Source organism: Tachysurus fulvidraco, chromosome 3 (assembly GCF_022655615.1).
Source record: "Tachysurus fulvidraco isolate hzauxx_2018 chromosome 3, HZAU_PFXX_2.0, whole genome shotgun sequence".
Lineage (NCBI taxonomy): Eukaryota > Metazoa > Chordata > Actinopteri > Siluriformes > Bagridae > Tachysurus > Tachysurus fulvidraco.
The window spans coordinates 1,920,472-1,947,820 of NC_062520.1; the positions used below are offsets into that span (position 1 = coordinate 1,920,472).

Consider the following 27,349-nt stretch of genomic DNA (forward strand, 5'->3'; position numbering starts at 1 on the left):
AAGGCTCTATTTTACCTCCTTCTCTATTCTCATTATACAGTATATGCTACCCCTGGGCTCTATTCCCCCGGAAACAGGGTATATCCTTTTATTACTATGCTGATGACACCCAAATCTATTTAGCAATTAAATTGAAAATTGAAATTGTTCAACCTCACTTCTCAAACTCACTTCTAAAGCCACTACCCATACATTCAGGGTACATTTTCAGAGGTTTATAGGCCTCTGTAGAAAGTCTATCATTACAAACCAGCAGGCCCTGATGGAATTCCACTAAATATACTGAGGACCTGCGCTGCAAAGCTGGATGTGGTGTGTATCCACTTAGTCAACATTTCACTCATCCAGCAGATCATTTCAAATACTTCAATCATTTCAGTAATAGAGTAGCTTGTAGAGAACCGATCCGTCAAACTATCAGCGAGATCGTCGCAGAGTCCAAAGACTCCCCTAAGTTTGATTACCACAGATAGAAATGTTGATGGTGCATTTTACATAAAAGTAAAGTAACTTTAAGTAGTGTTTAATAAATAAATAAATAACTTCCCGATACCGGTTGACTGGGTAATAGACTTAGATTACAACGAGTTAAAAAAAAAAAATCACAACATTTACCTGCTAATTTAAAGTGCTTCATGACGAGGTAGATCTTCAGTTGTGATAGAAGTTCCATCTATTACTGTAGCTGCCAGAACAAAAAAGCCTTGATGCTTCCTGAGAGATAGTAGGAGCTGTCGAGTAATGACAAAGGTTTGGAGAGAGAGCTCGGTGCTTTAATGTGGGTGAGTGTGGTACATTTTATAGCATTAAATCTGATGCAGCGTCTACAGGGAGTAAGCGGAAGGAGCATAGGGAATGAGCGGTGTGGGAGAACTTTGGAAGTTTAAAGACGAGAAGAAGTTTTTTATGGATCAGTTGCAGAGGTGGAGTGGCTCTCAGAGGAAAAACTACCAGGATTGAGGGGCAGTAGTCCAGTCTCGAAATCACAACATACTGAAGAAGCACCTGAGTGACCTTTGTGGATAGAAACGAACAAATCCTTCTGATGTCGTAGAGGAAACCAGTGCAGGTCTGTGAGATTAGTAATGAGACAGCAGAAGGAGAAGCCTTGTGAGACACCAGGGAAGTGTGGATGTAAATCCCTTCCATGTCACCTGGAACGTCTGATGCTGCCAAGCTGTGTCATGAATTCCAAGCCTCGTATGTCTTGTGGTTGACCTTATCAAATGCTGCTGAAGCTCAAGCAGAATGAGGACTGAAGAAAGTTTGGCTGATTTAGTGACAGGACGGTTTCTATGGACTGTGTTGTTTAAGACCTTGAAGATGTTCTGTTATACAGAGAGTCAGGACATTGTACTGTAGGTGGTGTGTTTGAGGCTTTGATTTATGTTGTTTAAATGTTCTCCATGTGCTTCAGGAGTTTCCGCCAGGTTCTCTAGTGCCCCTTTTCCACCGAGGCAGTTCGAGTGCAGGTTCGGAGCCTAATTTAGAACCAGTTCTTTCTGTTTCGGCCGCCAAAGCACCGGCTCCGAACCAGGAAAAGTGGTTCTTAAGTAGCACCAAAACGTCGCTGGTCTAGACTTTAGAACCGCTTGCGTCCTGGGCTGTGGGTGGGGCTACTGTTAGCGCATTTGATAATGTACCTTAAGTATACTAATGTTTAATACACTTTTACTTTACCGCGATATGATACATTATCAGCACACATGATAGTAGGTAGCTACATGCTAAGGCTAACTTTTTTCTGTGTTAACGATTAAATAATGTTATGTACTTTATCGATTACAACCTCCGTTTATACAGATTACACAGAGCCGCACGTACACGTTTTATTCGCCGCGTTTGGATGCCGATGTAGGTTCACAAAGCCATGAGCATTAACAGTAAAGTAACATCCACCATTGTTGTTGTGTTTGTGTTTGCCGCTGCTGCGCTAACGTCGCTGGGACACGTGACACGTATACAGTGACGTCACACTCGGCTCTGTAACGGCTCTCTAGCCGGTGGAAAGGCAAACCGGTTCTTAGAAGGTTCGCCAGTGGAACTTTGAACCAGCACCAGCGCTAGCTCTGAACCAGCACCCGGTTCTTTCCGGTGGAAAAGAGGCACATGTGCTTCAGAAGTTTCCGCCAGGTTCTCTAGGTTCCTACCTGAGCCTGGTGATATTATTGTTACAGACTGTTTGAATCTCTAAACTGGCCATATCGTGTGAATTGGTGTGTGAATGTGTGTGTGTGTGTGTGTGTGTGTGTGAATGTGTCCTGGGATGGGATGTCCTCTGATGTACCCCGCGCTCCATGGGACAATCCTCCAGGTGTCCTGTGACCCAGTGCAGGATAAGTGCAACAGAAAACAAATGGAGAAATATACCGTACAAATGGCAAACAACCGCATCTTTATCTATTAATTAAAATTCTCAGAATGTATTTCATATATAATACTAGACCTTACGAGCTTATTTCTCAAAAGATGATAACTTTATTTTTAACATATATACACATATATATATATATAATATATTTAGACAGAGAATGCAATGCTTTATAAACTGCCGTCGTAGGAAAAGCACGTAGTCTGCAACAACTAGCAGATGGACACTGAAAAAGGGAAGGAAAGAATCCAAGATAGAATCGCTGGGTCACCATGATCACAAAAAAATAAAATAAATTAAAAAAAAAAAAAAAAAAGTGCAACTTTGATGAATAATGACATCTTATTCATCTGTTCACCATTTGTTGGAAAATAACAGAATATTCCACATCACTTAAATACACACTCCAGGTTTCGAAGGTCATGAACAGGAAGGAAATTTGAACACTTCAAAAAATGTTTGAATTAATACCCCGAGTTGACGTTTTGTTCGTTTGATATTTTACATAAGAGTAACAGACACAAGCAAACAGATTACGATCACAAACTCCGTCGTCGTCTCAACCGTTAGTGAATATCTACACGTCGGAACATTCGAGAGTCTTCAGGCTCGGTCGACACGTTTTGTGCTAAAAAACATCCTGCTTGACGTCGGAAGGTTCCAGCAGGAAGGTTTGTGGATGGCTACTGCTGCCAGCAGTCAGTTAACCAGAGCAACCTGTCAATCAAAGTGATGGACAGATTGGAGACCGCCTTTTCTGCCTTATTGACCCTGGACATCTTCGGTTAACAGAGCTGCTGCGGCAGCAGACGACACCGAGAACACGTCCAGTCCACAGAAGGGAAAAACCTCCGTACATCGGATTCAAATGAGAAAACAGGGAAACAAATAAAGGACTCAAATAGACATGTTGCATATTGTCTGGTAAAAGGAGCTAGCTTTGTGCTTGGGGCATGTTGTGTAGGGGTAAGAAGGCGTTAACCCTCGTCTTCACTCTCCTCTTCCAGATCTTCCTCAAAAACGTTGTCTGGTTGCCTGAAACACTCTTCAAAAAAATTGACCAGCGACCGCCCGAGGTGCTGCTTCGTCGCCTCGGCGTGAAGGAAGTGACCTTCATCTGGATAGATCTGAAAAATCACAGCGTAAGAATCACAGAGTCAAGTCTCATGTCACCATTAAGTGTCTTCAGCTACAAGTTAGATCAGATTAGATTCGATTTTGTGCAAGGTACATGTACAGAGCCAATGAAATGCAGTTAGCATCTAAATTAGCATCAGAACATAAAATGCTAACATTTTTAAAATACTAAAAAACAATATATCATCTGCAACAAAATAAACTGCACGTTCTAACTGACTCGAGTCGCTATATTGCCTCTCTGTCCTCAGTCGACCGTGTGATATCGTTTGTTCATGACCTCGTCTGTGACCGTGATATCCTTTCCTTTGTCCTGGACATTCTTACTGTTCTGTTCTAATAAACATGCCCTGAGCCCAGGCACTTCATAATGAACTCGTCAAACCGTCAGGACGTGTGTTAAACACCACGTCTGATCTGCTGACGTCTTTCGCCTTTAGACAAGACAGGATGTTATACTTTTCTCCTGTATAAAGTCTCCCTGTTGGTTTCATTGAAGACATATGCTATCCAATCACTGTCTCTGTGTAGGTTTTTACTTATTCTCAGAGCTAGCGACAGTAGTGTGACTCGGCATTCACTGAATTCCAGGGGTTTCGTTAACACGACGTAAAGTGGGCGTGTTTCCGGAGCTCTACGAAGGACAAAACAGTCATACAGGTAGATTTATTTTAGAAAACAAATAAACATCCAAAGGGAGGCACGGTGGCTTAGTGGTTAGTACGTTCTCCTCACACCTGCAGGGTTGGGGTTCGATTCCCACCTCCGCCTTGTGTGTGTGTGGAGTTTGCATGTTCTCCCCGTGCCTCGGGGGTTTCCTCCGGGTACTCCGGTTTCCTCCCCCGGTCCAAAGACATGCATGGTAGGTTGATTGGCATCTCTGGAAAATTGTCCGTAGTGTGTGTGTGTGTGTGTGAGTGAATGAGAGTGTGTGTGTGCCCTGTGATGGGTTGGCACTCCGTCCAGGGTGTATCCTGCCTCGATGCCCGATGACGCCTGAGATAGGCACAGGCTCCCCGTGACCCGAGAAGTTCGGATAAGCGGTAGAAGATGAATGAATGAATGAATGAATGAATGAATGAATGAATGAATGAATGAAATAAACAACCAAAAACTATGGTTAGGGTTAATGTTAGGGTTAGGGTTAGATTAGCAAATAGGCCACGCCTACCCGATGACGCAATATCTGTCACACTGTTCTGAAATCCTTGGAAATAAGTGCATCCCAGTGTGACTCAGACTACTTCTCCATTTGAACCCGATTCTAACATGAATTTAAGAAGGTTGAGGTTTTTTAGCACACAAATAGCAAATTTGGTTTATTAGCATCCATGCTAATGATGTTAATGACACGATTCTAATCATTTACAGAAAATGTGTTTTTTAATTAATAATTATATTTCAGTCTATCATTTAGGTAACAGGATTGTGCTTTTCAGTGATTGTTAAGTCACCAGTCGATATCAGAAAATTCACAGGCTGTAACGGACGATTTATGGACCGTTTGGTGCGGTGAATGTGTTCTGTGAAATAAACAGAACCAAAATTCTCATTTTTTTCCCTAAACTTTAATGGATGTTTGGTGGCAAAAGATGTTTCGAGCCTGAAATGCAAAAAGAGTCGAGATAAAAGAAATGAATTGGAATATTTACAGGTAAATTGGAGTGAAATGCTGTTTGATTACACCATGACCTACACCATGACGCACACCATGACCTACACGACACGGTCCTCCTCATTAGCGTGTCAATAGCCGTGTCTCAAACAGAAACGGTCGTGACCTTGTAGTAGAAGATCTGAGCTTATTAGTGATTTAACATTCAACAAAGCAGGAAGGACCGAGACCTTTTGGGCGACTCCACGGTTTCTGTCCCACTGAAATTCCTTTAGAACCGTCAAGATGAAAGCCATTTTACAGCCAGGTACAGTGTCCTTCACAACAACCTCTCTGGATGAATCATTTAAAAATGAATACATGACGAATGGACGGAGAAATCAGGCCGATGATTCTCAATCCAAAGGGTTCTGATACTCAACTCTGTTTACCGTTTAACGGCAAAATGCAGTAAAGGAACCGCGTCAGATTCATGATAAAATACCGTAGATCGTCTCCTTCAGTTCGATAAAACGGCTTTTAAGACTCCACGAGTGGAACAACACTTCTGCTCTGCTTTAAAAGTGTCTTAAACTGTAAAAATAAAACTATCAAAACTCTAAGAAAAATGTCTGTCAGTGTTTTTGATGTAGTTTCACTCTCAGTCTCTTAAACGTCTACAAACTCTCGCTGTGCTCGGAGAAGAAAAAAAGTGCTAAGCAGCCAGAAGATTACGGCATCTCATTCTCACTGGTGAGCTGTAAGCAACCTGTCCGATGCTGTGTGGACGTGTGTCTTATACAGGTCTGTAGTCGTTCAGCTCTCTGGGATTCTTCCAAAGTGAGGACTCTGGTGCCCCTTTTCCACCGAGGCAGTTCGAGTGCAGGTTCGGAGCCTAATTTAGAACCAGTTCTTTCTGTTTCGACCGCCAAAGCACCGGCTCTGAACCAGGAAAAGTGGTTCTTAAGTAGCACCAAAACGTTGCTGGTCTAGACTTAAGAACCGCTTGGGTCAGGAGCTGTGGGCGGGGCTGTGGGTGGGGCTACTGTTAGCACATTTGATAATGTACCTTAAGTATACTAATGTTTAATACACTTTTACTTTACCGCGATATGACACATTATCAGCACACATGATAGTAGGTAGCTACATGCTAAGGCTAAATTTTTTTCTGTGTTAACGATAAAATAACGTTATGTAATTTATCGATTACAACCTCAGTTTATACAGATTACACGGAGCCGCACGTACACGTTTTATTCACCGCGTTTGGATGCCGATGTAGGTTCACAAAGACATGAGCATTAACAGTAAAGCAACATCCGCCATTGTTGTTGTTGTGTTTGTGTTTGTCGCTGCTGCGCTAACGTCGCTGTGTAACGTGACACGTATACAGTGACGTCACACTCGGCGCTGTGATGCTCTCTAGCCGGTGGAAAGGCAAACCGGTTCTTAGAAGGTTCACCAGTGGAACCAACTTTGAACCAGCACCAGCGCTAGCTCTGAACCAGCACCCGGTTCTTTCCGGTGGAAAAGAGGCATGGGTGAACTGTAGGGCTTCACACAGCTGATAAAGAAAGGAACTGATCCCATCAAGATCTGCTGCTTTTCCTGCATGAAGATTTTGTTGTTTCTTCCTCATCTGCTCAGGTGTGATGGACAGATTTAGTGTAGAAGGTGAGAAGGAGTCAAGCGTGTGAGATGAGACAGCTGGTGGACGTTATCAGAAGATGGACTGAAGAAGTGATTCAGCTCTTCTGCTCATGACAAACGTCTGACTGGCTGCAGGGTGGAGCAGAGCCTGAGCTTTCCTTCAACACATCTTTCACCTTTTATCCCCCTGTATTTTATTCTCTCTTTTCCTTCTCTAGTCCTTTTTACGCTCTTCGACTTGAACCTTCACCTCCTTCTGTATTCTCCTCATGCTGTTTCTATCACCTGCACAAAATCCCTTCTTCTCCTCCTCCTCCTCCTCCTTCAGATCAGATCAGCCCACAGTTTTTTTTCCTGATATCTAAACCTTACCATATAAAGCTTTTATTTATTTATTTATTTATTTATTTATTTATTTATTTATTTATTTATTTATTTATTATATTTGTAGTTATAAAAATGTAGATCATTGTTGGATTTGAATTTTTATGGAACTGAAACTGAAACGTGGTATAAAATGATTTTTTATAAGAGTTTATGGTACTTGGTTAAAGAACAAAGACATGATTTTTTTAATAAACTCTAGAAAAATCTCTCTTGAGCTTCACAGAGAAATTAATAATTTTATTTAAACATCAAAAGACCTTTGATTAAGTATGCAAATGAGTCATATTTAATTATACGGAGCTCATTTGAATAAATTAGTCAGATTTTTTTTTTTGGAAAGAAAAATTTCTGTATGAAGAAACACTTTAGGAAATCCCAGAAAATTGAGTGTAAAATTAAATGTTTTAAAAATATTATATATTAAACACCACAGGATCTGATTTATGTGTCCATGTCGTCGTATTATTGACTTCGGCCTTTCGAATAATAATAAACTTTATTTTCGCTTATTTTAAGTGCTTCACAGAAGAAAAAGGAAAAATACAATTATACAAATAATACGTTAAAATAAGTACGATATAAAAACGCACCAGATAAGAACATACTATCAAAACATATAAGTTGAAAAAAAAAATACATTTCAAATAAAAGCTACCCTAAAGAAATAAGCTTTAAGGGAGGATTTAAAGACACTGAGGTCTTTTTTACACCCGGTCACTTCGTGTGTTGTCTCTGATCCGATATCTATCTGATCTGTTAAAACTGTCCCATTTACATCAGACCACATAAACACGTCTCGGCGAATCGGATATCGATCCGATCTTTCTGCTCCCGCCCACAATGCTAATATATTTGACCTCATTTCCGGGGTAACTGAAATGGAACAGACTTTGGTGTATATACTGTACTTAAATACACTTTTGTTTCTATTTGTTTTACAAAGCTTTTGTTGGACGCTTTCGTCACTCCAACGAGCAATAAGTGCCTGCGTGTCGTGAGTCACCTGCGAGTGACGTAGTTCCGTCTGGGAGGAGTTTAGCGCTGACGTATGTGGCTCGAACAACCACATTCATTTACACCTGTCCAGTTTTACCTGAAACGCGTCCCAGACCACCTCCTGAAGGGGTTCGTACCATCGGGTTTATATCCGTCTCCAAAACGTTTCGGAGGGCATTTAGACCTGGTCTTTTTACCGTCGGGTAGATATCGGATCACAGAACACGCAGGAAGTGACCAGGGGTAAAAAGCCCCTCAGGGATTCCGCTTGCAGGAATTCCAGAGTCTTGGAGCTACAGAACAAAACGCGCTTTCACCCAGAGGTATTAAACGGGTCTGTGGGACGATGTGTAAGGGCTAAAAGCTCAGTAAGGTAGTGAGGAGCCAAACCATTCAAAGCTTTGTAGGTAAGCATGAGCCGAAATGTGACAGGAAGCAAATGTAGGTGCTAAATAGACAAGAGGAAAATCCTCTCACCCCAGACTTCCTGTGCAGCGTTACTCAGAGTTTGCCCCAGATTCAGGTGGTTTATTACCTGTAGACTGTAGTTTCCCTTCTCGCTGATTAACCTGGAGATAAATTTGGCCGTGTGCTGAAAATGAACTTTTTCTGCAAAAGAAAACAAGAGGACATTTCAATAGAGCCGAGTGACACGGTGCTGGGGCAAAGATTAGAATGGCACTTTAAAAAGTTTTATTTGATCATTTCACAGCAGATAAACGATAGAAGCAGGATGGAGTAACAAGCAGGATGGAGTAACAAGCAGGATGGAGTAACAAGCAGGATGGAGTAACAAGCAGGATGGAGTAACAGTTATTCTCACCATCTGCAGTCGGATGGATGATCAGAAACTTCTTATCGACAAACTGAGAGGCTCGATACGCCAGATTAGTCATCTGTGGTAGGGTTCGAGAAATAAATACAACAATAATAAACAACACACACACACACACACACACACACACACACACACACACACACACACACACACACACACAGAGCACTCTGTTATTATTGACAACCTTTATAAAAAATAAGCAACAATGATTTCACATTCATTCAAATTCTCTCCTGAACAAAAGGAGAAACAATTCATCTTTGTTCTAACAGAAAAATCAAGTCTCTCTCGTGTCTCTCTCGTGTCTCTCGCATGTCTCTCGCGTGTCTCTCGCGTGTCTCTCGCGTGTCTCTCTCGTGTCTCTCGCAAGTCTCTCTCATGTCTCTCTCATGTCTCTCTCGTGACTCTCGCGTGTCTTTCGCGTGTCTCTCGCATGTCTCTCGCATGTCTCTCGTGTCTCTCTCGTGTCTCTCGCATGTCTCTCGCATGTCTCTCGTGTCTCTCGCGTGTCTCTCACATGTCTCTCGCGTGTCTCTCGTGTCTCTCTCGTGTCTCTTGCAAGTCTCTCTCATGTCTCTTGCATGTCTCTCTCGTGTCTCTCTCGTGTCTCTCACGTGTCTCTCTCGTGTCTCTCGCATGTCTCTCGTGTCTCTCGCGTGTCTCTCGCGTGTCTCTCGCGTGTCTCTCGTGTCTCTCGCGTGTCTCTCGCGTGTCTCTCATGTCTCTCTCGTGTCTCTCGCGTGTCTCTCTCGTGTCTCTCTCATGTCTCTCTTGTGTCTCTCTCGTGTCCTGTCTTCCTGATCCACAAACATGAGGTCTCATTCATGAAGGGAGACATTAATAATGTCGAAGGTCATTCTGAAGTTATAGCTAAAGATAACTCACCTCATACGCTCGTCTGTCTGTCTTCGAGACGCCCAGATACCGTTCTGAAAAGGCAGACGCTGAAAACCAGAAAATATTTATATTATTGAATAAAGTTCACGTCTGTGAAAAGCCTCAGCTAACTACTGAGACACAATCCCTGAGTATAAGAAACTTTCTCTACTGTCTGTGTCTGGATGCAGTTACTGCTGTTGTACCGTAAAGCTGGAAGTCAGTGATGGGTGAAAAAACAGCTCCACACTTCAGCATGGAGGCCTCTGAACTCAGCAGGAGGCTGGTGATGTATCCACCATATACCTGTAACACACACAACACACACAACATCAGGACTGGTGTCTCTAAGGCTCTTGGTTACTGATCAGAAGGTCAGGGGTTTAAGTCTCAGCATCGCCCCTGTCGAGCTCTTGAGTAAGACCCTTAACGCTCTCTGCCCCAGGAGCGATGTGTCGTGGCTGACCTCGTGCACTGACCTCGGGCTCCTAACGAGCCGGGATAAGCTAAGGAAAGAATTTCACCATGTTGTAAAGAAAATGTGACAAATAAAGTCTCTCTCTCTCCATCATCACATGGCTCAGTTTTTTTTTTTTTTTTACTCACAGCTCAAACTCTTTGGTTTCAATAATCCAGTTCACCAGTTCTTTTACGTAATGACGTCATTCACAATGACGTCATGACGTAAATTCCTGCATCCCGCCGCTGCCGGCAGATATTAACACAATCAATTTAACACATTCGAAAAGTTCTTTGTAATCATAACTTTAGTCGAATACGTTTCTTACATTTAAGTTTTGCGACTAAAACACCCAGTACAGGCATCGATGTGCAAACGTGGATGTTTTACGTGTCTTAAAGATATAAAGTTAATAAACTAATCTTAATAAACTTAATAAACAAAAAAAGCATAATTTTGAAATGTTTCTTTCGCTCCATCAGTTGTTTCAAAAACTAATGTAACTGAGTTAAACACTCGTACGTTGATAAGACATTAAATCACAACCTTTTACATTTGTTGCTGTATCAGTACAGTGATTTACGCATGCGCAGTAACAACAGCTCATCGCTTCTTGGTATGTCGGACGCGTCCGAAACAAACAGTTCTCAGTTGATGATTCGCTGTATCGGTTCAGTGTTTCAGTATCAACAGCTCGAGCACGACATGTCTCAGTTCAGTGTACAGGAGTATTAGTTTATTTAGAGTCGGACCGACTGTCAGACATGACCGAAAGTGAGTAACTTTAGTAACTTGTGGATCAGCGCTGACTCGAGACGCGAACTGTTTAGAACGAATCAGTCCGATTTGGTGAACCGGTTCATCCAGTTCACTAAAAAGAACCGATTCAAAAGGACGATACGTTCACGAACCGGCCGTCACTACTCGTGAAGCTCTTCTTTGTTAAAATGTCCATAAAGGAAGCAGATACACAAAGTTTTTTTGAAATAAATAAATAATTCTCTTTTCCTATAGCATTTTTCCCAATAATATCTCCCTGCCTAAACGTCTCAACCTTTTGTAAATATAAATCTAAGATATTCTACTCATCCCTCCGCTTCAGGCTAACATTATTAAAGAAGTTATGGAGGATGAAGTAAGTCTCCAAGAATTCATCTCGTCATTTTTCCCCCCATGTTGGTGATCTGTGCAGCGTAAAGAAGCTAGAGCGATGGCACTGAGAGTTCTGTACCTGTCCAAAGGCTCCAATCCTGGTTATGTCGATGTACGGCTCCTTTGCTACCATGCTGAAAAACAACAACAGAGGAGCAGAGTTTCTGTTGAAGAGGAAATTGATTGAACTACACACATTGACTTTAACATAATCAGAGTGCCCAAAGAATCAGAGTGGATGGGCAAGAAATTCCTAAAAACTTAGACACAACACACCAATGTTCAGGTTTACTGGTGGGAAAATGAACATCGTAGTACTTTCTATTTGATCCTACAGAATTCTGAGCTACTCAATAAATAGAGGGTATTATAATAATTATTGTTATTATTATTATGACTCTCTAAGAGAAAACTTAAAGACCTACCTTAAGCTTGACCTCACCGGGCACTGTGTGTGGTGGGAAGACGACTGGCAGCCAAAGCAGGGCGCTTGGTGCCAGTCGTTGTATAAGAGTGCCGCCTGCATATGTAAGTCTCAAGTTTTAAGGCTGTATGTATTCTCCCAGCACTGTACCTGAGAGCCCTCAGCTGGTCCTCCTCCTCGAGCCTGCCCAGTCTGCGATGAACCGCATGGAGAAGGTTGGTGCCCTGAAAGCCGCTGCCCCGCCCATCACACCGCACAACAATCACACCGAAGCTGCTGACCAGCACAGAGGCCCAGTCCACATGAAACTGCTCAGACACGGACTGACTTCCTGGAGACCCATCACTGAGAGAGACAGACCGAGAGACAGGCAGACCGAGAGACAGGCAGACAGAGAGACAGGCAGACAGAGAGACAGACAGAGAGACAGGCAGACAGAGAGACAGGCATACGTCCATGAAACAAGGTCCTGCTCCTGTTCTCACTGTTGTACATTACAAATACAAAACTTCATCATACCACAAATTACAGCTCTATATTAACAGCTCTATAAGGTCTATTGTAACAGCTCTGTAGTAACAGATCTGCAGTAACAGCGCTGTAACAATAGAACAGTTACTGCAGAGCTGTTACAGTAGACCTTATAGAGCTGTTACTACAGAGCTGTTACAATAGACCTTATAGAGCTGTTAATTTAGAGCTGTTACAATAGAACTCTTACTAAAGTGTTGTTACAATAGAGCTGTAACAATAGAACAGTTATTACAGAGCTATTACTGCAGAGCTGTTATTATAAAGCTGTTATTAAAAAGTTAGTAGTAAACAGTTATTATAGAGCTGATGTAATAGAGCTGTTACTATAGAACAGTTATTATAGATCTGTTACTTTAGAGCTGTTATTACAGAGCTGTTATTACAGAGCTGTTAATGCAGAGCTGTTACTACAGAGCTGTTACAATAGAACTCTTACTAAAGTGCTGTTACAATAGAGCTTTAACAATAGAACAGTTATTATAGATCTGTTACTTTAGAGCTGTTATTACAGAGCTGTTAATGCAGAGCTGTTACTACAGAGCTGTTGTAGTAGAGCTGTTATGAAAGAGTTAGTAGTAAACAGTTATTATAGAGTTGTTACTACAGAGCTGTTACAATAGAGTTGTTATTACAGAGCTGTTACTGTAGAGTTGTTATTACAGAGCTGTTACTGTAGAGTTGTTATTACAGAGCTGTTACTGTAGAGTTGTTATTACAGAGCTGTTACTACAAAGTGGTTACAATAGAGCTTTTACAAAAGAGCAGTTAGAATAGAGCTATAATTATACAGCTGTTACTACAGATCTGTTTTTATACAGCTGTTACTATAGAGCCTTTTCAATACTGTATAGACATTAATCTGTTACTATAGAAACAATAACATATTAGAAAGAGGACATAAATATTATTTTGTTATTTATGTTACAGTATGAACAGCCGGCAGATTTGTTGTCATAAAAACTTAATCTAAAATAACTCCTTCAAACATTTACCAGTGTTTACCAGTAAAAATCCTGTAGCAGAGTTTCTGCTGAAAAACACCAGGCATGTCTATGTGGAAAGAATAACCAGGAATGACTACCTCAGTTCCTCAGTTTCTGACCTCTGACCCCACACTGGGCTGATACTGGGCCACGGTGGGCTGATACTGGGCACACTGGGCTGATACTGGGCCACACTGGGCTAATACTGGGCCACACTGGGCTAATACCAGGGCACACTGGGCTGATACTGGGCACACTGGGCTGATACTGGGCCACACTGGGCTGATACTGGGCTGATGCTGGGCCACACTGGGCTGATACTGGGCTGATGCTGGGCCACACTGGGCTGATACTGGGCTGATGCTGGGCTGATACTGGGCTAATACTGCGCCACAATAGGCTATTACTAGGCCACACTAGGCTATTACTGGGCCACACTAGGCTGATACTGGGCTAATACTGGGCCACACTAGGCTATTACTGGGCCACACTAGGCTATTACTGGGCCACACTGGGCTATTACTAGGCCACACTGGGCTGATACTGGGCTAATACTGGGCCACACTAGGCTAATACTGGGCCACACTAGGCTGATACTGGGCTAATACTGGGCCACACTAGGCTATTACTGGGCCACACTAGGCTATTACTGGGCCACACTGGGCTATTACTAGGCCACACTGGGCTATTACTAGGCCACACTGGGCTGATACTGGGCTAATACTGGGCCACACTAGGCTAATACTGGGCCACACTAGGCCACACAGGGCTGATACTGAGCTAATACTGGGCGACACTAGGCTATTACTAGGCCACACTGGGCCACACAGGGCTGGTACTGGGCCACACTAGGCTATTACTAGGCCACACTGGGCTGATACTGGGCCACACTGGGCTGATACTGGGCCACACTGGGCTGATACTGGGCCACACTGGGCTGATACTGGGCTGATGCTGGGCCACACTGGGCTGATACTGGGCTGATGCTGGGCCACACTGGGCTGATGCTGGGCACACTGGGCTGATACTGGGCTGATGCTGGGCTGATACTGGGCTAATACTGGGCTAATACTGGGCCACACTAGGCTGATACTGGGCTAATACTGGGCCACACTAGGCTATTACTAGGCCACACTAGGCTGATACTGGGCTAATACTGGGCCACACTAGGCTATTACTAGGCCACACTAGGCTGATACTGGGCTAATACTGGGCCACACTAGGCTATTACTGGGCCACACTAGGCTATTACTGGGCCACACTAGGCTATTACTGGGCCACACTAGGCTATTACTAGGCCACACTGGGCTGATACTGGGCTAATACTGGGCCACACTAGGCTAATACTGGGCCACACTAGGCCACACAGGGCTGATACTGAGCTAATACTGGGCCACACTAGGCTAGTACTAGGCCACACTGGGCCACACAGGGCTGATACTGGGCTAATACTGGGCCACACTAGGCTATTACTAGGCCACACTGGGCCACACAGGGCTGGTACTGGGCCACACTAGGCTATTACTGGGCCACACTAGGCTATTACTAGGCCACACTGGGCCACACAGGGCTGATACTGGGCCACAGTAGGCTATTACTGGGCCACACTAGGCTATTACTAGGCCACACTGGGCCACACAGGGCTGATACTGGGCCACACTAGGCTAATACTGGGCCACACTAGGCTATTACTGGGCCACACTAGGCTATTACTAGGCCACACTGGGCCACACAGGGCTGATACTGGGCCACACTAGGCTATTACTAGGCCACACTGGGCCACACAGGGCTGATACTGGGCCACACTGGGCTGATACTGGGCCACACTGGACTAAGGCTGTGTGTAATAGCATGTGAATGAAATATTTGCCATTTAAACATGTTTGGAAAAAAAAACCAAAAACGTATAAATAAGTAAATTCTTGTAGACATGATTTTGAAACATATAAATTATTATTTTGTCTAAATCAGCATTCCTGGGTTTTAGCCCACAGGAGCTCAGTGTGCTGTAATATACGTATGGTTTCAGGTGTTCTGAGACTCACACAAGCAGCAGTAGAGGGTAGTGTGCTGTATCTACAAAGCTGGCAGGTTTCAGGATCTGCAATGTCAAAACTGAAGAACAACATAATTAATAATGTTAATGTACTTAACGCTAACCAACCATCAGAAAAGTAAATGTAACACAGGAAGCTAACAATAGCATGAAGGCTAATTTTGTGTGATGGCTGAATATAAGTCATATAAATAACGTGTACGAGTAAAAGGAACTCACTCATGTAGGTCATTTACAAACATTTCAGGAATAGCAGCAATTTATTACTCTCTCTTTACATCCTACTGCTTTATTTATTGATTTATTTTACTACATAAATCTGCTCTATAACCTGTCGTATTGACTCGTATCACATGTCCCAGCTGTGAATGATGAAGGATGAGTCTATCTACTGTACGTACCGTAATCCTCGACGTCTATCTCTCTATACTCCACTCTGGGCATCTGCATGGAGTCCACGGTACGCTGGAGGTTGAGGTTCAGTTCAATGTCCAACAGCTCTGTATGAAATCACACACAAACCTGGAGCTTTACAAGAACGTTCCTTATAATGTAAATATTTAAATTGAAAAATCTGCCACAATATTTTATTAATTAATAAATTTATTAACATTATTAACTAGTACTGAAGACTCAGTATTAACTTTACAGTATTTACAAACGATTCATACTAACAACGCATGCTAATAAACATGCCATTGCTAAGGAATTAGCATTAGCTCTCCTTTTTTTTCTTTTAACTGACAAAAAACATTTCCATGTTATTAAACAATGAAAAGAAACCTCTAGACGTATAAAGAGTGATTTATTTTCTAAATAAAATATTTGAATAAATTAAAGGCAGGGTCTCCGATTTTTGAGAAATGCTTCAGAAAACCGAGTCGGGCCGAATAATAAACAAAAATCAAAACAAAATCAAAACAAACGTGTAGCCAATGAGCAGAAAGGGGCGGGGCTTGTCGATATGGGCGGAGAGAGTGTTCAATGCGCATGTGTGACATTAGCAGAAAGCGGTTTTAACGTCGACATGGAGGATAAAAACAAAGAAAGAAAGAGAAGAAAGACTTACGATAAGGACAAGAAGTAGGACGTGTTAATATAGGATCAGCTTTCCAGCGCTGGAGAGAACTGAAGGAGCAGGAAGTTGGCCACATATTCACAGGTTGGAGTTTCCCGAGTCAATAACTCCTGAGCTAAACGCTGTTACTACACAAATAACACCTCTTTTCTATCGTAGTAATGTAGAGAGGCAGCTACAACCGCGTTTTGTGTAGTAACAGCGTTTAGCTCAGGAGTTATCGACTCGGGAAACTCCGACCTGTGAATATGTGGCCGACTTTACTTAAGACGCCGAGGCGCTTTTTTCCTTCTCGATAGGTGAGTAACGTTGGTTTTGCTTTGTTACACAGAACTAATATATGCCTTTGTCCTTTACATCATTATGCTTGTGTGGCATTTTTGCTTGTTTGTTTATCTACAATCGTATTGTTCTTCCCTTCAGCTATGATAAAGACACCTTTCTTTCCGTTAGTCGCCCGGGTTACGTATGTACGTGTGGGCGGAGCTATTGATACAGGGGTGGGACCCGTTTGGGTTAGGGGCGTGTTTGTTTTGGTGATGTCGACATTGGCTTTCAAACAACGGAGACCTCACCTTTAATGAGTCTCCAGTGTCAGCACTGTGTAACAGTCAGAGGTGAAGCTGGATCTTAAAGGTGTCCCACATCTTCAGGACAGAAGTATTTACACTTCCTTGTAGTTTCTAAGGTAACGTAACAGTCTGGGATGTTTCTCTTATTAACTTGAAGATGAGAATAAAGAGAGAGACAGCCGAGGGGACGAGTTGTTATCGCTGCTATAATGTAAGTGACAACAACAATTAGGAAAATACTTATATTCCACCTCAGGTTCTTGTATAAGTAACTAAGAACACTAACGCTTAGTGCGACTAACGCTAAGGAAGCTTTAACCTCAGACCTGTCTTCATCCTCAGCATAACTCCGTAAACATCTCATCGGATTAAGCATTCTGTGTACAGGAAGCCGAATGTAATTTGCAGTTTGTTTACAGGAACGTGTATCAAACCGAGATAAGTGCGAGGAGAAAAAACCAGCAAGCGTCTGTTACTGCTGATAGCATGAGGATGTGAATAGAGCAGAACGCTAACATTATCATGCTAATCACTGAGGCAGTCACTGAATTCATAAGAGCTGTACAACAATAAATTACAATTAAACCTACGCAGTGTGAAAAGATTTGGACTTTAAATGGGGTTATCGGAGCACAAGCAGATATCACACACACACACACACACACACACACACACACACACACACACACACACAGTGGAGCTCCCAGAACACCGTATGTGTTTTGTTAGGGAAACGGTGTTTGAATACAAATGTATATCAAACCGATGCAACTTTGTTTGTTATTCTGTACTTATTCTGTTTATTCTAGAAATAGTTTCTTTAAACACCAGAAGATGCGACTTGGACACGTCCTCCGTTCTAAACCCAGAGGCATAGTGAGTTTCAAGTCTGAGATCATCAGAGGGTCACCTGAGTAACCTTGACACTTTTTCTACAGCTTTACTTAAGCAGGGTTTTCAAGTTTTGAAGACAGACAAGCGTTACATCTCCGAGTTCGGCTACAACTACGGTCCGGTACAAGCTCAGACATTTTTAGGGACATGATTGAGGACAATGTCCCGTCCAGAGACGAGCTGTTTCGTGTCCAGGTTTTGTTCAAACCGACCATCGAAAATACCCTCGCTAATGAATGTGTTTTTTTTTTTTCTCATCGGTTGTTGCGTTAAATATTACTCAGATACAACAATGCTGTTTCCTGATTGGCTGTCGTGTAGCCTCTTTTTTCTGATTGGCTGATAAGTGTCAGGCTCGACTGAGAACTGAGACGCGCTTGGTTCCTGCCCGTTTCCATAGAGACAGCGGTGCGGCTTATTAGATATATGATAAATAGTCAGTTTTTCTGTGTGAGAAATACGATGTGTGGCAGGAGAGCGTGACAAAAGTCCAAATGCGTGACTGTCACTCTCAATACGGGACACTTGACAGCCCTGCTTATGTTCCCTATGTCTCTTCCTTCCTGCAAACCTCTGATATAGAGTGTCCTATGTAGGGAATATCCTGTAAAGCCCTTTGCAGACAGCCTTACTGAGCTTGTATCAGGCCTTCCACCATCACCTTGAATGTTCCTTTAGCAGTTTGAGATATTTGGCAATCTTACTCTCGTTGAACTTTTCAGAATGTCTTCCCAGGAGTCTGTGAGTTCCAACAAAAGCGTGTGATTTAAACAATCAGAACCTGATTCAGAGCTCTGCTTATGGTTTTTCTCCCACCCTGACAAAAGTTATGGTATATGTTGGGAGCTGATGTTTGCTCTGTTGGATTCTGGTGCAGATGATGTCAGTTACAGCCTTCAGAACCTGGCCATAGCACCAACAGCATTCACTGAAGACTTTTTGCACTTTCTCCAAGGAATCAGGTCTTGCCTAGACCCAACAAGATGGGTTGGATGGGCTTTTGAGGACATCATACACTGACTGGGACAGAAACGTGAGTCTAGCAGGTTCTGACTTCCAAGGCTGTGTTCAGGTGTACAGTATAACCCCAATTAGTCGAAGCTCTTCTCTTTGACACACCCATAGTTCTAGTGCAGCATTCATCTTCTATTTCTCCATGGATTTCTCCCTGGGTCAGTTAGCTGACATCTCTGTCTCTCTCCTGCACTTTGCTGTACTGAGGAACTTGTGTAGAAACCATGCCCAGCTTATCTATCTGGCTCTGGTGAGCTTAAGTTCCTTTGTCAGGACATTACGCATAAGCTGCAGCTTCGTAGTGAGGCCTAGCAACCTGTGAAGGAACTGTTTGATTTTCTTGCTCAAAGCCTTCAACTTTCCAAACGGTCATTGGAACTTCATACTGTATATCAGCAGCGGCCAGAAAAGTCTTAGCAGGATTCCATGCAGACAAATCCAAGAAGTCTCAAATGATCCACTTCTGTTAGTCATGCTTTCAATGCTGAGTTGCCTGAACCACCACAGTGGCTCTCAGGGTGCAGTGAAAGATCTTCCTCAAGCTCTTCACAAGCTGGTTCTCAGACAAGTGGTGCTTATCGGACACTCTTCGATTCCTCAGGAACAAGGGCTTGGATTTGACTGGTTTGAAACTCCTCTCCATGTAAAGAACCTCTTCAGCCCTCGGAGGAGCCGCCGGAATCCTAGCAGTGATGTTGTGACAATCAGGACATCCACCGGGGCTCATTTACTGTATCCATCTTTATTAAATTTAATAAACCGGTGTGTGAATGTCACCACATGTAAACAATCCCGAGGAAGTTCAGATCCATTTCACTGCACGATCCGAGTTTACCGTACATTAGGAACTCTGGGAATATCTATCTTCTCTATATATTTTCTCTGTTGTGTTTTTTTCCACCTCACGATGTCTTTTTTTTAAAAACCGCTCTACGTTACCAGTCCACGACTTGTGATTCGACAAGGTGTTTTTTTTTTTTTTGATAAATAACTAAATTATAACGCTCTTACACAAAGAGGTCATATTTCATGAACGCACAGAGAGTTCTTCAGTAATCCAATCGGCTGTGAGTGCTCTCTGCTCAAATCCATCCTCATATAATTCCACTCAGATGCCTGCGGAGAGACTAGCGGCATGGACTGCATGCATGATGAGGACGTGCTGGATCTGCAGCTGTGTACACACACACACACACACACACACACACACACACACACAGAGTACTCACTCTGTCGCTCCTGGGTGCTGTAGACCGACACAAATGGCACTCCGGGACCTGGAATCAAAACACCAAAAACATTATGTATTTTTATTATTTTTATTTTCTTGAGTTCACCACGGCTTCTGCTCGGATCTCAGCACGTCCGGCAGACCTATCGTTGTGCATGACAGCTCATCAGCTGAAGCTCTCATGCTGATCATCTCATGTGATCCATTCCCAGGTCATGATCTTGTAATATCCCAGCATTCAGTCACGACTCACAACCTCGTGATAATCACGGACACTCAATGTGACTCGCTCATGTAGGTTCCTTCTCTACATCATCATTAGGATTCGGTCATTTTTGTCCACACAGGCAGCTCAGGTACTCATGTCTCATGTCATCAGTTTCGTGGCTTGTTTTCAAACTGTTTCATTTCACCATGATAAGATGGAGTCTATACTAATGACACTAAGCACTGTTTGATAATAAACGTTTTTGTTATGCATGTTCAGTATATGGGGGGCACGGTGACTTAGTGGTTAGAACGTTCACCTCACACCTCCTGGGTTGGGGGTCCAAAGACATGCATGGTAGGTTGATTAGCATCTCTGAAAAATTGTCCGTAATGTGTGAGCGTGTGTGTGAATGAGAGTGTGTGTGTGCCCTGTGATGGGTTGGCACTCCGTCCAGGGTGTATCCTGCCTCGATGCCCGATGACGCCTGAGATAGGCACAGGCTCCCCGTGACCCGAGAAGTTCGGATAAGCGGTAGAAGATGAATGAATGAATGAATGAATGAATGAATGTTCAGTATATGTCTGACTGTTATATTAAATATCGCAGGGCATTAAAGCCAAGTGTACATGGACTTACATCTATATGGTGCATGTGAGTCTGAGCTGACATTAGCAGCACATGAGCCTGAGACAGAGACATCCTGACCAGCTATAGTGCTTTTGTAGACACATCACTAAGGTAACAGGTGACGTCACATTCTCGACAGAGTGGATCGAGTGAGACGGCTACAAACATGTAAACTGGGTGTTGAGGAATTTAACCTTTAATTAAACGTTTATTTACATGAAAAAACTCCAAGAACAATTTAAAATCCAAAAAGAAAAAGAAAATCTAAGGCAAACAGTTGAATAGATTCAATTACATTTTGATGATGTTTATTGGGAAGAACAGACAGATGAGAGAGAGAGAGAGAGAGAGAGAGAGAGAGAGAGAGAGATAGAAAGAGAGAGAGAGAAAGATAGATAGAGAGAGAGAGAGATAAAAAGAGAGAGAGAGAAAGAAAGAGAGAGAGCGTCCTCTCTCTCTCTCTCTTCTCGCGCGCCGCGCGGCGCGCGCGCGCCCGTGCGTGCTCGCGCTCGTGTGTGTGTGTGTGTGTGTGCTTCGCGGCGCGCGCGCGCGCGCGCGCCGAGCGCGCGCGAGCGCGCGCTAGTGTGGGTGCGAGCGAGATCGTGTGCGAGCTCGGAGAGCGCCCGTGAGAGAGAGAGCGGAGAGCGAGAGCGAGAGCGGCCGCGAGACCAAGACGAGAGAGGAGCACGCGAGCGCGACGCGCTCTCCAGAGAGGGCTCGAGCAGAGCAGGATCGACTGATCCCGCGCCCATCGTCTTTCTCGCTTCTTTTTCTCTCTCGCTCTCTCTCTCTCTTCTCACTCCTCTCTCTCTCTCTCGTTTCTCCTCTCTTCTCTCGCTCTCTCTCTCTCTCCTCTCTCTCTCTCCCTTTGTTATTTCCTCTCTCTCTCCACGTCTTCTCCCCGGTTTCTCTCTCTTCTAGACCTATTAAATAGTATATAGAGAGAGAGAGAGAGAGTAAATGTTTACCTTTACAGGTGAGCAGGTAAAAGGCCATGTTGTAGCTGAAGGAGCCGCTCACATACCCACAGCTATCAGTGAAGTCACAGGAGAGACAGCGGCGGTTAAAAGGCCCGACAGTATCAGCACTGAAACAAACACAACGTCAACACGAAGCTCAGATTTATATGATGACACACAAACACATTTCTCCTGCCATAAAATAAAAATCACCATAACAATTCCTGTGATGGAGCTGTTACTATAGAAACGATGGCATTAATATAAACCTGAGAACTAATCACCACCACCTGACCAATCAGAGTCCAGAATTCAGCAGTACTGTGATGTCATACTGTAAGATCAAGTGTTTACAGATCATCGGTAGACATTTTGTCTGTATTACAGTAATATAGCTTTACAGTCACGTAAGAAGGAGTGTGTGAGCCGTACCTGTACAGGTGTCGTCGTTTAGGATCATCCTCTGTGCTTAGGAAGTATCTGTTAGACACAACAGCACTGAAACGTTAAAACGTGCTAACAAAACACTATATGTCTGTGTATGTGTGTGTGTGTGTGAGGGTTTGTGGTTATGTGTCGGTGTGTGCAAGTCAAGTCAAGAGTCGAGTCAAGAAGCTTTTATTGTCATTACAACCATATATAACTGTTACAGTACACAGTGACATGAGACAACGGTTCTCCAGGATCAGGGAGCTACATAACACACACACAGAGCTATAAGGACTTAGTAAGTGTCCTAGATACATACAGTGTGTCTGTGTAACCTGGTGTACACGGTGTGAGACAAGACAACCAAGACAGACAAGACAGTGCAGGACAAGACAAACAAGACATTTCACAAAAGACAATACAAGTTAAACAGCGGTGTTCGATCAATATTATGTGTGCAGAAATACCGGAATGAACATATTAGTATTATAGCAGCAGTTACATGAGGCAGTGAACTGAAATGTAAGACAGTGTGTGTGAAGTGTGTGAAGTGTGTAAAGTGTGTAAAGTGTGTAAAGCATCATGTAAACAGTTTGTTATAATGGTGCTGTAGACATGGAGGTCAATTAGAAGAGTGTGTATTTGGTGTCGGTCATTGCAGTCCATACAGTTGGTTGTGTGTGTGTGTGTGTGCGTGTGTGTGTGCGTGTGTGTGTGTGTTGTGATCGGTACAGTTCAGATAAGTTATTGGAGAGTTTGATGGCTTGTGGAAAGAAACTGTTACACAGTCTGGTCGTGAGGCCAGAATGCTTTTTGGCAGGAGGGTGAAGAGTGTGAGGGGTGTGTGGGGTGAAGAGTGTGTGTGAGGGGTGTGTGGGCTGAAGAGTGTGTGTGAGGGGTGTGTGTGGTGAAGAGTGTGTGTGAGGGGTATGTGGGGTGAAGAGTGTGTGTGAGGGGTGTGTGGGGTGGAGAGTGTATGTGAGGGGTATGTGGGGTGAAGAGTGTGTGTGAGAGGTGTGTGGGGTGGAGAGTGTGTGTGAGGGGTATGTGGGGTGAAGAGTGTGTGTGAGGGGTGTGTGGGGTGGAGAGTGTATGTGAGGGGTATGTGTGGTGAAGAGTGTGTGTGAGGGGTGTGTGGGCTGAAGAGTGTGTGTGAGAGGTGTGTGTGGTGAAGAGTGTGTGTGAGGGGTATGTGGGGTGAAGAGTGTGTGTGAGGGGTGTGTGGGGTGGAGAGTGTGTGTGAGGGGTATGTGGGGTGAAGAGTGTGGTTGAGAGGTGTGTGGGGTGGAGAGTGTGTGTGAGGGAGTATGTGGGGTGATGAAGGAGTGTGTGTGGAGGGGTGTTGTGGGGTGGAGAGGTATGTGGAGGGAAGTATGTTGTGGTGAATAGCTGTGGTGTTGAGGTTGTGTGGGTGGCGAGATTGTGTGTGAGGGGTATTGCGGGGTTTGAAGAGTGTGTGTGAGGGTGGTGTGGGGGAAGAGGTGTGTGAGGTTATGTGGGGTGAGAGTGTGTGTGTGAGTGCTTGTGTGGTGAAGAGTGTGTGTGAGGGGTATGTGGGGTGGCGCGTGTGTGTGCGGGGTGTGTGTCGTGACGCGTGTGTGTGAGGGGTGTGTGGGGTGCAGCGTGTCTGTGCGGGGTCTGTGGGGTGGCGCGTGTGTGTGCGGGGTATGTGTGGTGACGAGTGTGTGTGAGGGGTCTGTGGGGTGGAGCGTGTGTGTGAGCGGTCTGTGTGGTGACGAGTGTGTGTGCGGGGTGTGTGGGGTGACGCGTGTGTGTGCGGGGTGTGTGGGGTGGAGCGTGTGTGTGCGGGTCTGTGGGGTGGAGCGTGTGTGTGAGGGGGTCTGTGTGGTGCAGAGTGTGTGTGAGGGTGTGTGGGGTGCAGAGTGTGTGTGCGGGGTATGTGTGGGGGGTGGCGAGTGTGGTGTGGCAAGGGTGTGTCCGGGGTGTGTGGATGGTGCCGCGTGTGTGTGCGGGGTGTGTGGGGGGCCGCGTGTGTGTGCGGGGTCCTGTGGGGTGAAGAGTGTGTGTGAGGGGTGTGTGGGGTGAAGAGTGTGTGTGAGGGGTATGTGGGGTGGAGAGTGTGTGTGAGGGGTATGTGTGGTGAAGAGTGTGTGTGAGGGGTGTGTGGGGTGAAGAGTGTGTGTGAGGGGTATGTGGGGTGGAGAGTGTGTGTGAGGGGTATGGGGTGTAGAGTGTGTGTGAGGGGTGTGTGGGGTGGAGAGTGTGTGTGAGGGGTATGTGGGGTGAAGAGTGTGTGTGAGGGGTATGGGGTGGAGAGTGTGTGTGAGGGGTGTGTGGGGTGGAGAGTGTGTGTGAGGGGTGTGTGGGGTGGAGAGTGTGTGTGAGGGGTGTGTGGGGTGGAGAGTGTGTGTGAGGGGTGTGTGGGGTGGAGAGTGTGTGTGAGGTCCACAATGCTGATAGCCCTGCAGATGCAGCATGTGGTGTAAATATCCATGATAGAAGAAAGAGAACTTTCACTCAGTCAGTCAGGACATCTGGGAGGGCGGCATCACTGTCACAGGCAGCTGAAGTTGTCTTGTAGTTCATGATCGTCTGTATGACCTGCCACATGCACCGGGTGTCTCCACTGTCCTGGACGTAGCTGTGGATTGTCTGGGTGGGTGTGTGTGTGCTTTGCCTCTCTGATGGCTCGGGAGCGTTTGGCCCTTGCTGTTCTTAGGGCCGCCCTGTCCCCTGTGCTGAAGACTAGGTCTCTAGCCCAGGAGCGTTTGGTGAAGGTCTTGGAGACGGTCACGTCATCAATGCACCTGCCGATGTAGCTGGTCACTGATGACGTGTACTCCTCTAAGATGACGGAGTCACCGTTGGTTACAGCCTGCATGAAGATGTTCCAGTCAGTGCACACAAAGCAGTCCTGAAGAGCAGACGTGGCTCCTGTGGCTCCTGATGGCTCCTGTGGCTCCTGATGGCTCCTGATGGCTCCTGATGGCTCCTGTGGCTCCTGATGGCTGCTGTGGCTCCTGATGGCTCCTGATGGCTGCTGTGGCTCCTGATGGCTCCTGATGGCTGCTGTGGCTCCTGATGGCTCCTGATGGCTGCTGTGGCTCCTGATGGCCAGGTTTTCACCTGCTTCACCACCGGTTTAGAGTCCGATGAGTGGTCTGTATGCTGGAGTTAGCGTAACAGAGATGTAGGCCGAGTAGCCCAGGTGGAGGCGGGACGGATACGTTCCAGGAATGTTTGTGTAAACAAGATCCAGTATGTTTTAGCCTCTCATTGCAAAGTCCCCATAATGGTGGCATTTAGGGAGCACGATGATAAACAGTCTGTCAGGGGGAACATTCTGTAGGTCACTAAAAGCCCCACAGAGTTCGCATAGCGCCTCTTTAGCATTAGCACTGGGGGTAAACAGTGGTGAATTCCCGTGGTAAATAAAATGGCCTGCATCTAAAGTCACAAACTCCACTGATGATGAGCAGTAATTAGCATTCTGTGTTGATGTAAACACACACACACACACACACACACAAACACACACACACACACACACACACACACACACACACACACACACACACACACACACACACACACACACACACACACACACACACAAACACACCACCTCGGGTCTTACCGCACAGAGCTGCATTTCTGTCGGCTGAACTGTGGGCTCTGGAACACTGTCGCTGAACTACGTCTCAGTGTATGTGTATGTCGGTGTGTTTGTGTGTTTGTGTGTGTGTGTGTGTGTGTGTGTGTGTGTGTGTGTGTGTGTGTGTGTGTTCGTACATTAGCTGTTTGTCCTCGTTGTAGGCAAGAATGTGAGTGACGTCCCAGTCTCCTGATGTGATGGACTGCAGAGTGTCTGAGCTGCTGTTGGGCTGGAGGATACAAATAAACAATATTAAACACACACACACACACACACACACACACACACACACACACACACACACACACACACACACACACACACACACACACACACACACACACAAACACACACACACACACACACACACACCACACACAAACAAACACACACACACACACAAAACAAACACACACCACACACAAACAAACAAACACACACACACACCACACAAACAAACACACACACACACACACCACACAAAACCAACAAACACACCACACACAAACAAACACACACACCACACACAAAACACACACACCACACACCAACAAACACACACACACCACACAAAACACACACACACACCACACAAAACAAACACACACACACCACACACACACACACACACACAACAACACACACACTCACACACACAACAACACACAACAACAACACACACACACACACACACACACACACACACACAACAACAACACACACACACACACACACACACACACAACACACACACACACACACACACACACACACACACACACACACACACACACACACACACACACACACACACACACACACACACACACACACACACACACACACACACACACACACATCATCCTTATCCTTCACAAAGCTAGTCAGTTTGTGATGCATAATATTATATCGTAGGAATAATCATGTTTTATAGTTTTACTTTAGAGTTTTTTTCATGTGATTAAAGTACATGTGGAATAAATAAACACATTCCTGTGTCAAAGTATTACTGTCTGTAAATAAAACCAGACCCATGGAACACAAAACAAAACGAGACCCATGGGACACAAAATAAAACCAGACCCATGGAAGACAAAACAAAACCAGACCCATTGGACACAAAATAAAACCAGACCCATTGGACACAAAATAAAACCAGACCCATTGGACACAAAATAAAACCAGACCCATTGGACACAAAATAAAACCAGACCCATGGGACACAAAATAAAACCAGACCCATTGGACACAAAATAA

The 27,349-nt window shown here is 44.5% G+C and overlaps 1 protein-coding gene across 3 annotated transcripts in view; it reads right to left on the minus strand.

Annotated features, from left to right (window-relative positions):
- Window positions 1-2,504: 2,504 nt before the first annotated feature.
- LOC113649752 (dipeptidyl aminopeptidase-like protein 6) overlaps window positions 2,505-27,349 on the minus strand; it is a 243,028-nt gene continuing 218,183 nt past the window's right edge. For 2 of the 3 annotated variants that reach the window (XM_047811453.1, XM_047811451.1), the window contains exons 14-26: window positions 26,230-26,321; window positions 22,480-22,527; window positions 22,057-22,175; window positions 20,249-20,296; window positions 15,863-15,961; window positions 15,451-15,520; window positions 12,039-12,233; window positions 11,544-11,598; window positions 10,059-10,158; window positions 9,862-9,920; window positions 8,962-9,034; window positions 8,674-8,747; window positions 2,506-3,498 (exon numbers count right to left, since the gene is read on the minus strand). In XM_047811453.1, coding sequence (XP_047667409.1) covers window positions 3,349-3,498; window positions 8,674-8,747; window positions 8,962-9,034; window positions 9,862-9,920; window positions 10,059-10,158; window positions 11,544-11,598; window positions 12,039-12,233; window positions 15,451-15,520; window positions 15,863-15,961; window positions 20,249-20,296; window positions 22,057-22,175; window positions 22,480-22,527; window positions 26,230-26,321 — 1,182 coding nt within the window. In that variant the 3' untranslated portion in view covers window positions 2,506-3,348. Of the gene's footprint in view, window positions 3,499-8,673; window positions 8,748-8,961; window positions 9,035-9,861; window positions 9,921-10,058; window positions 10,159-11,543; window positions 11,599-12,038; window positions 12,234-15,450; window positions 15,521-15,862; window positions 15,962-20,248; window positions 20,297-22,056; window positions 22,176-22,479; window positions 22,528-26,229; window positions 26,322-27,349 lie in introns of all 3 variants that reach the window. The other variant, XM_047811452.1, reaches the window with a different exon arrangement.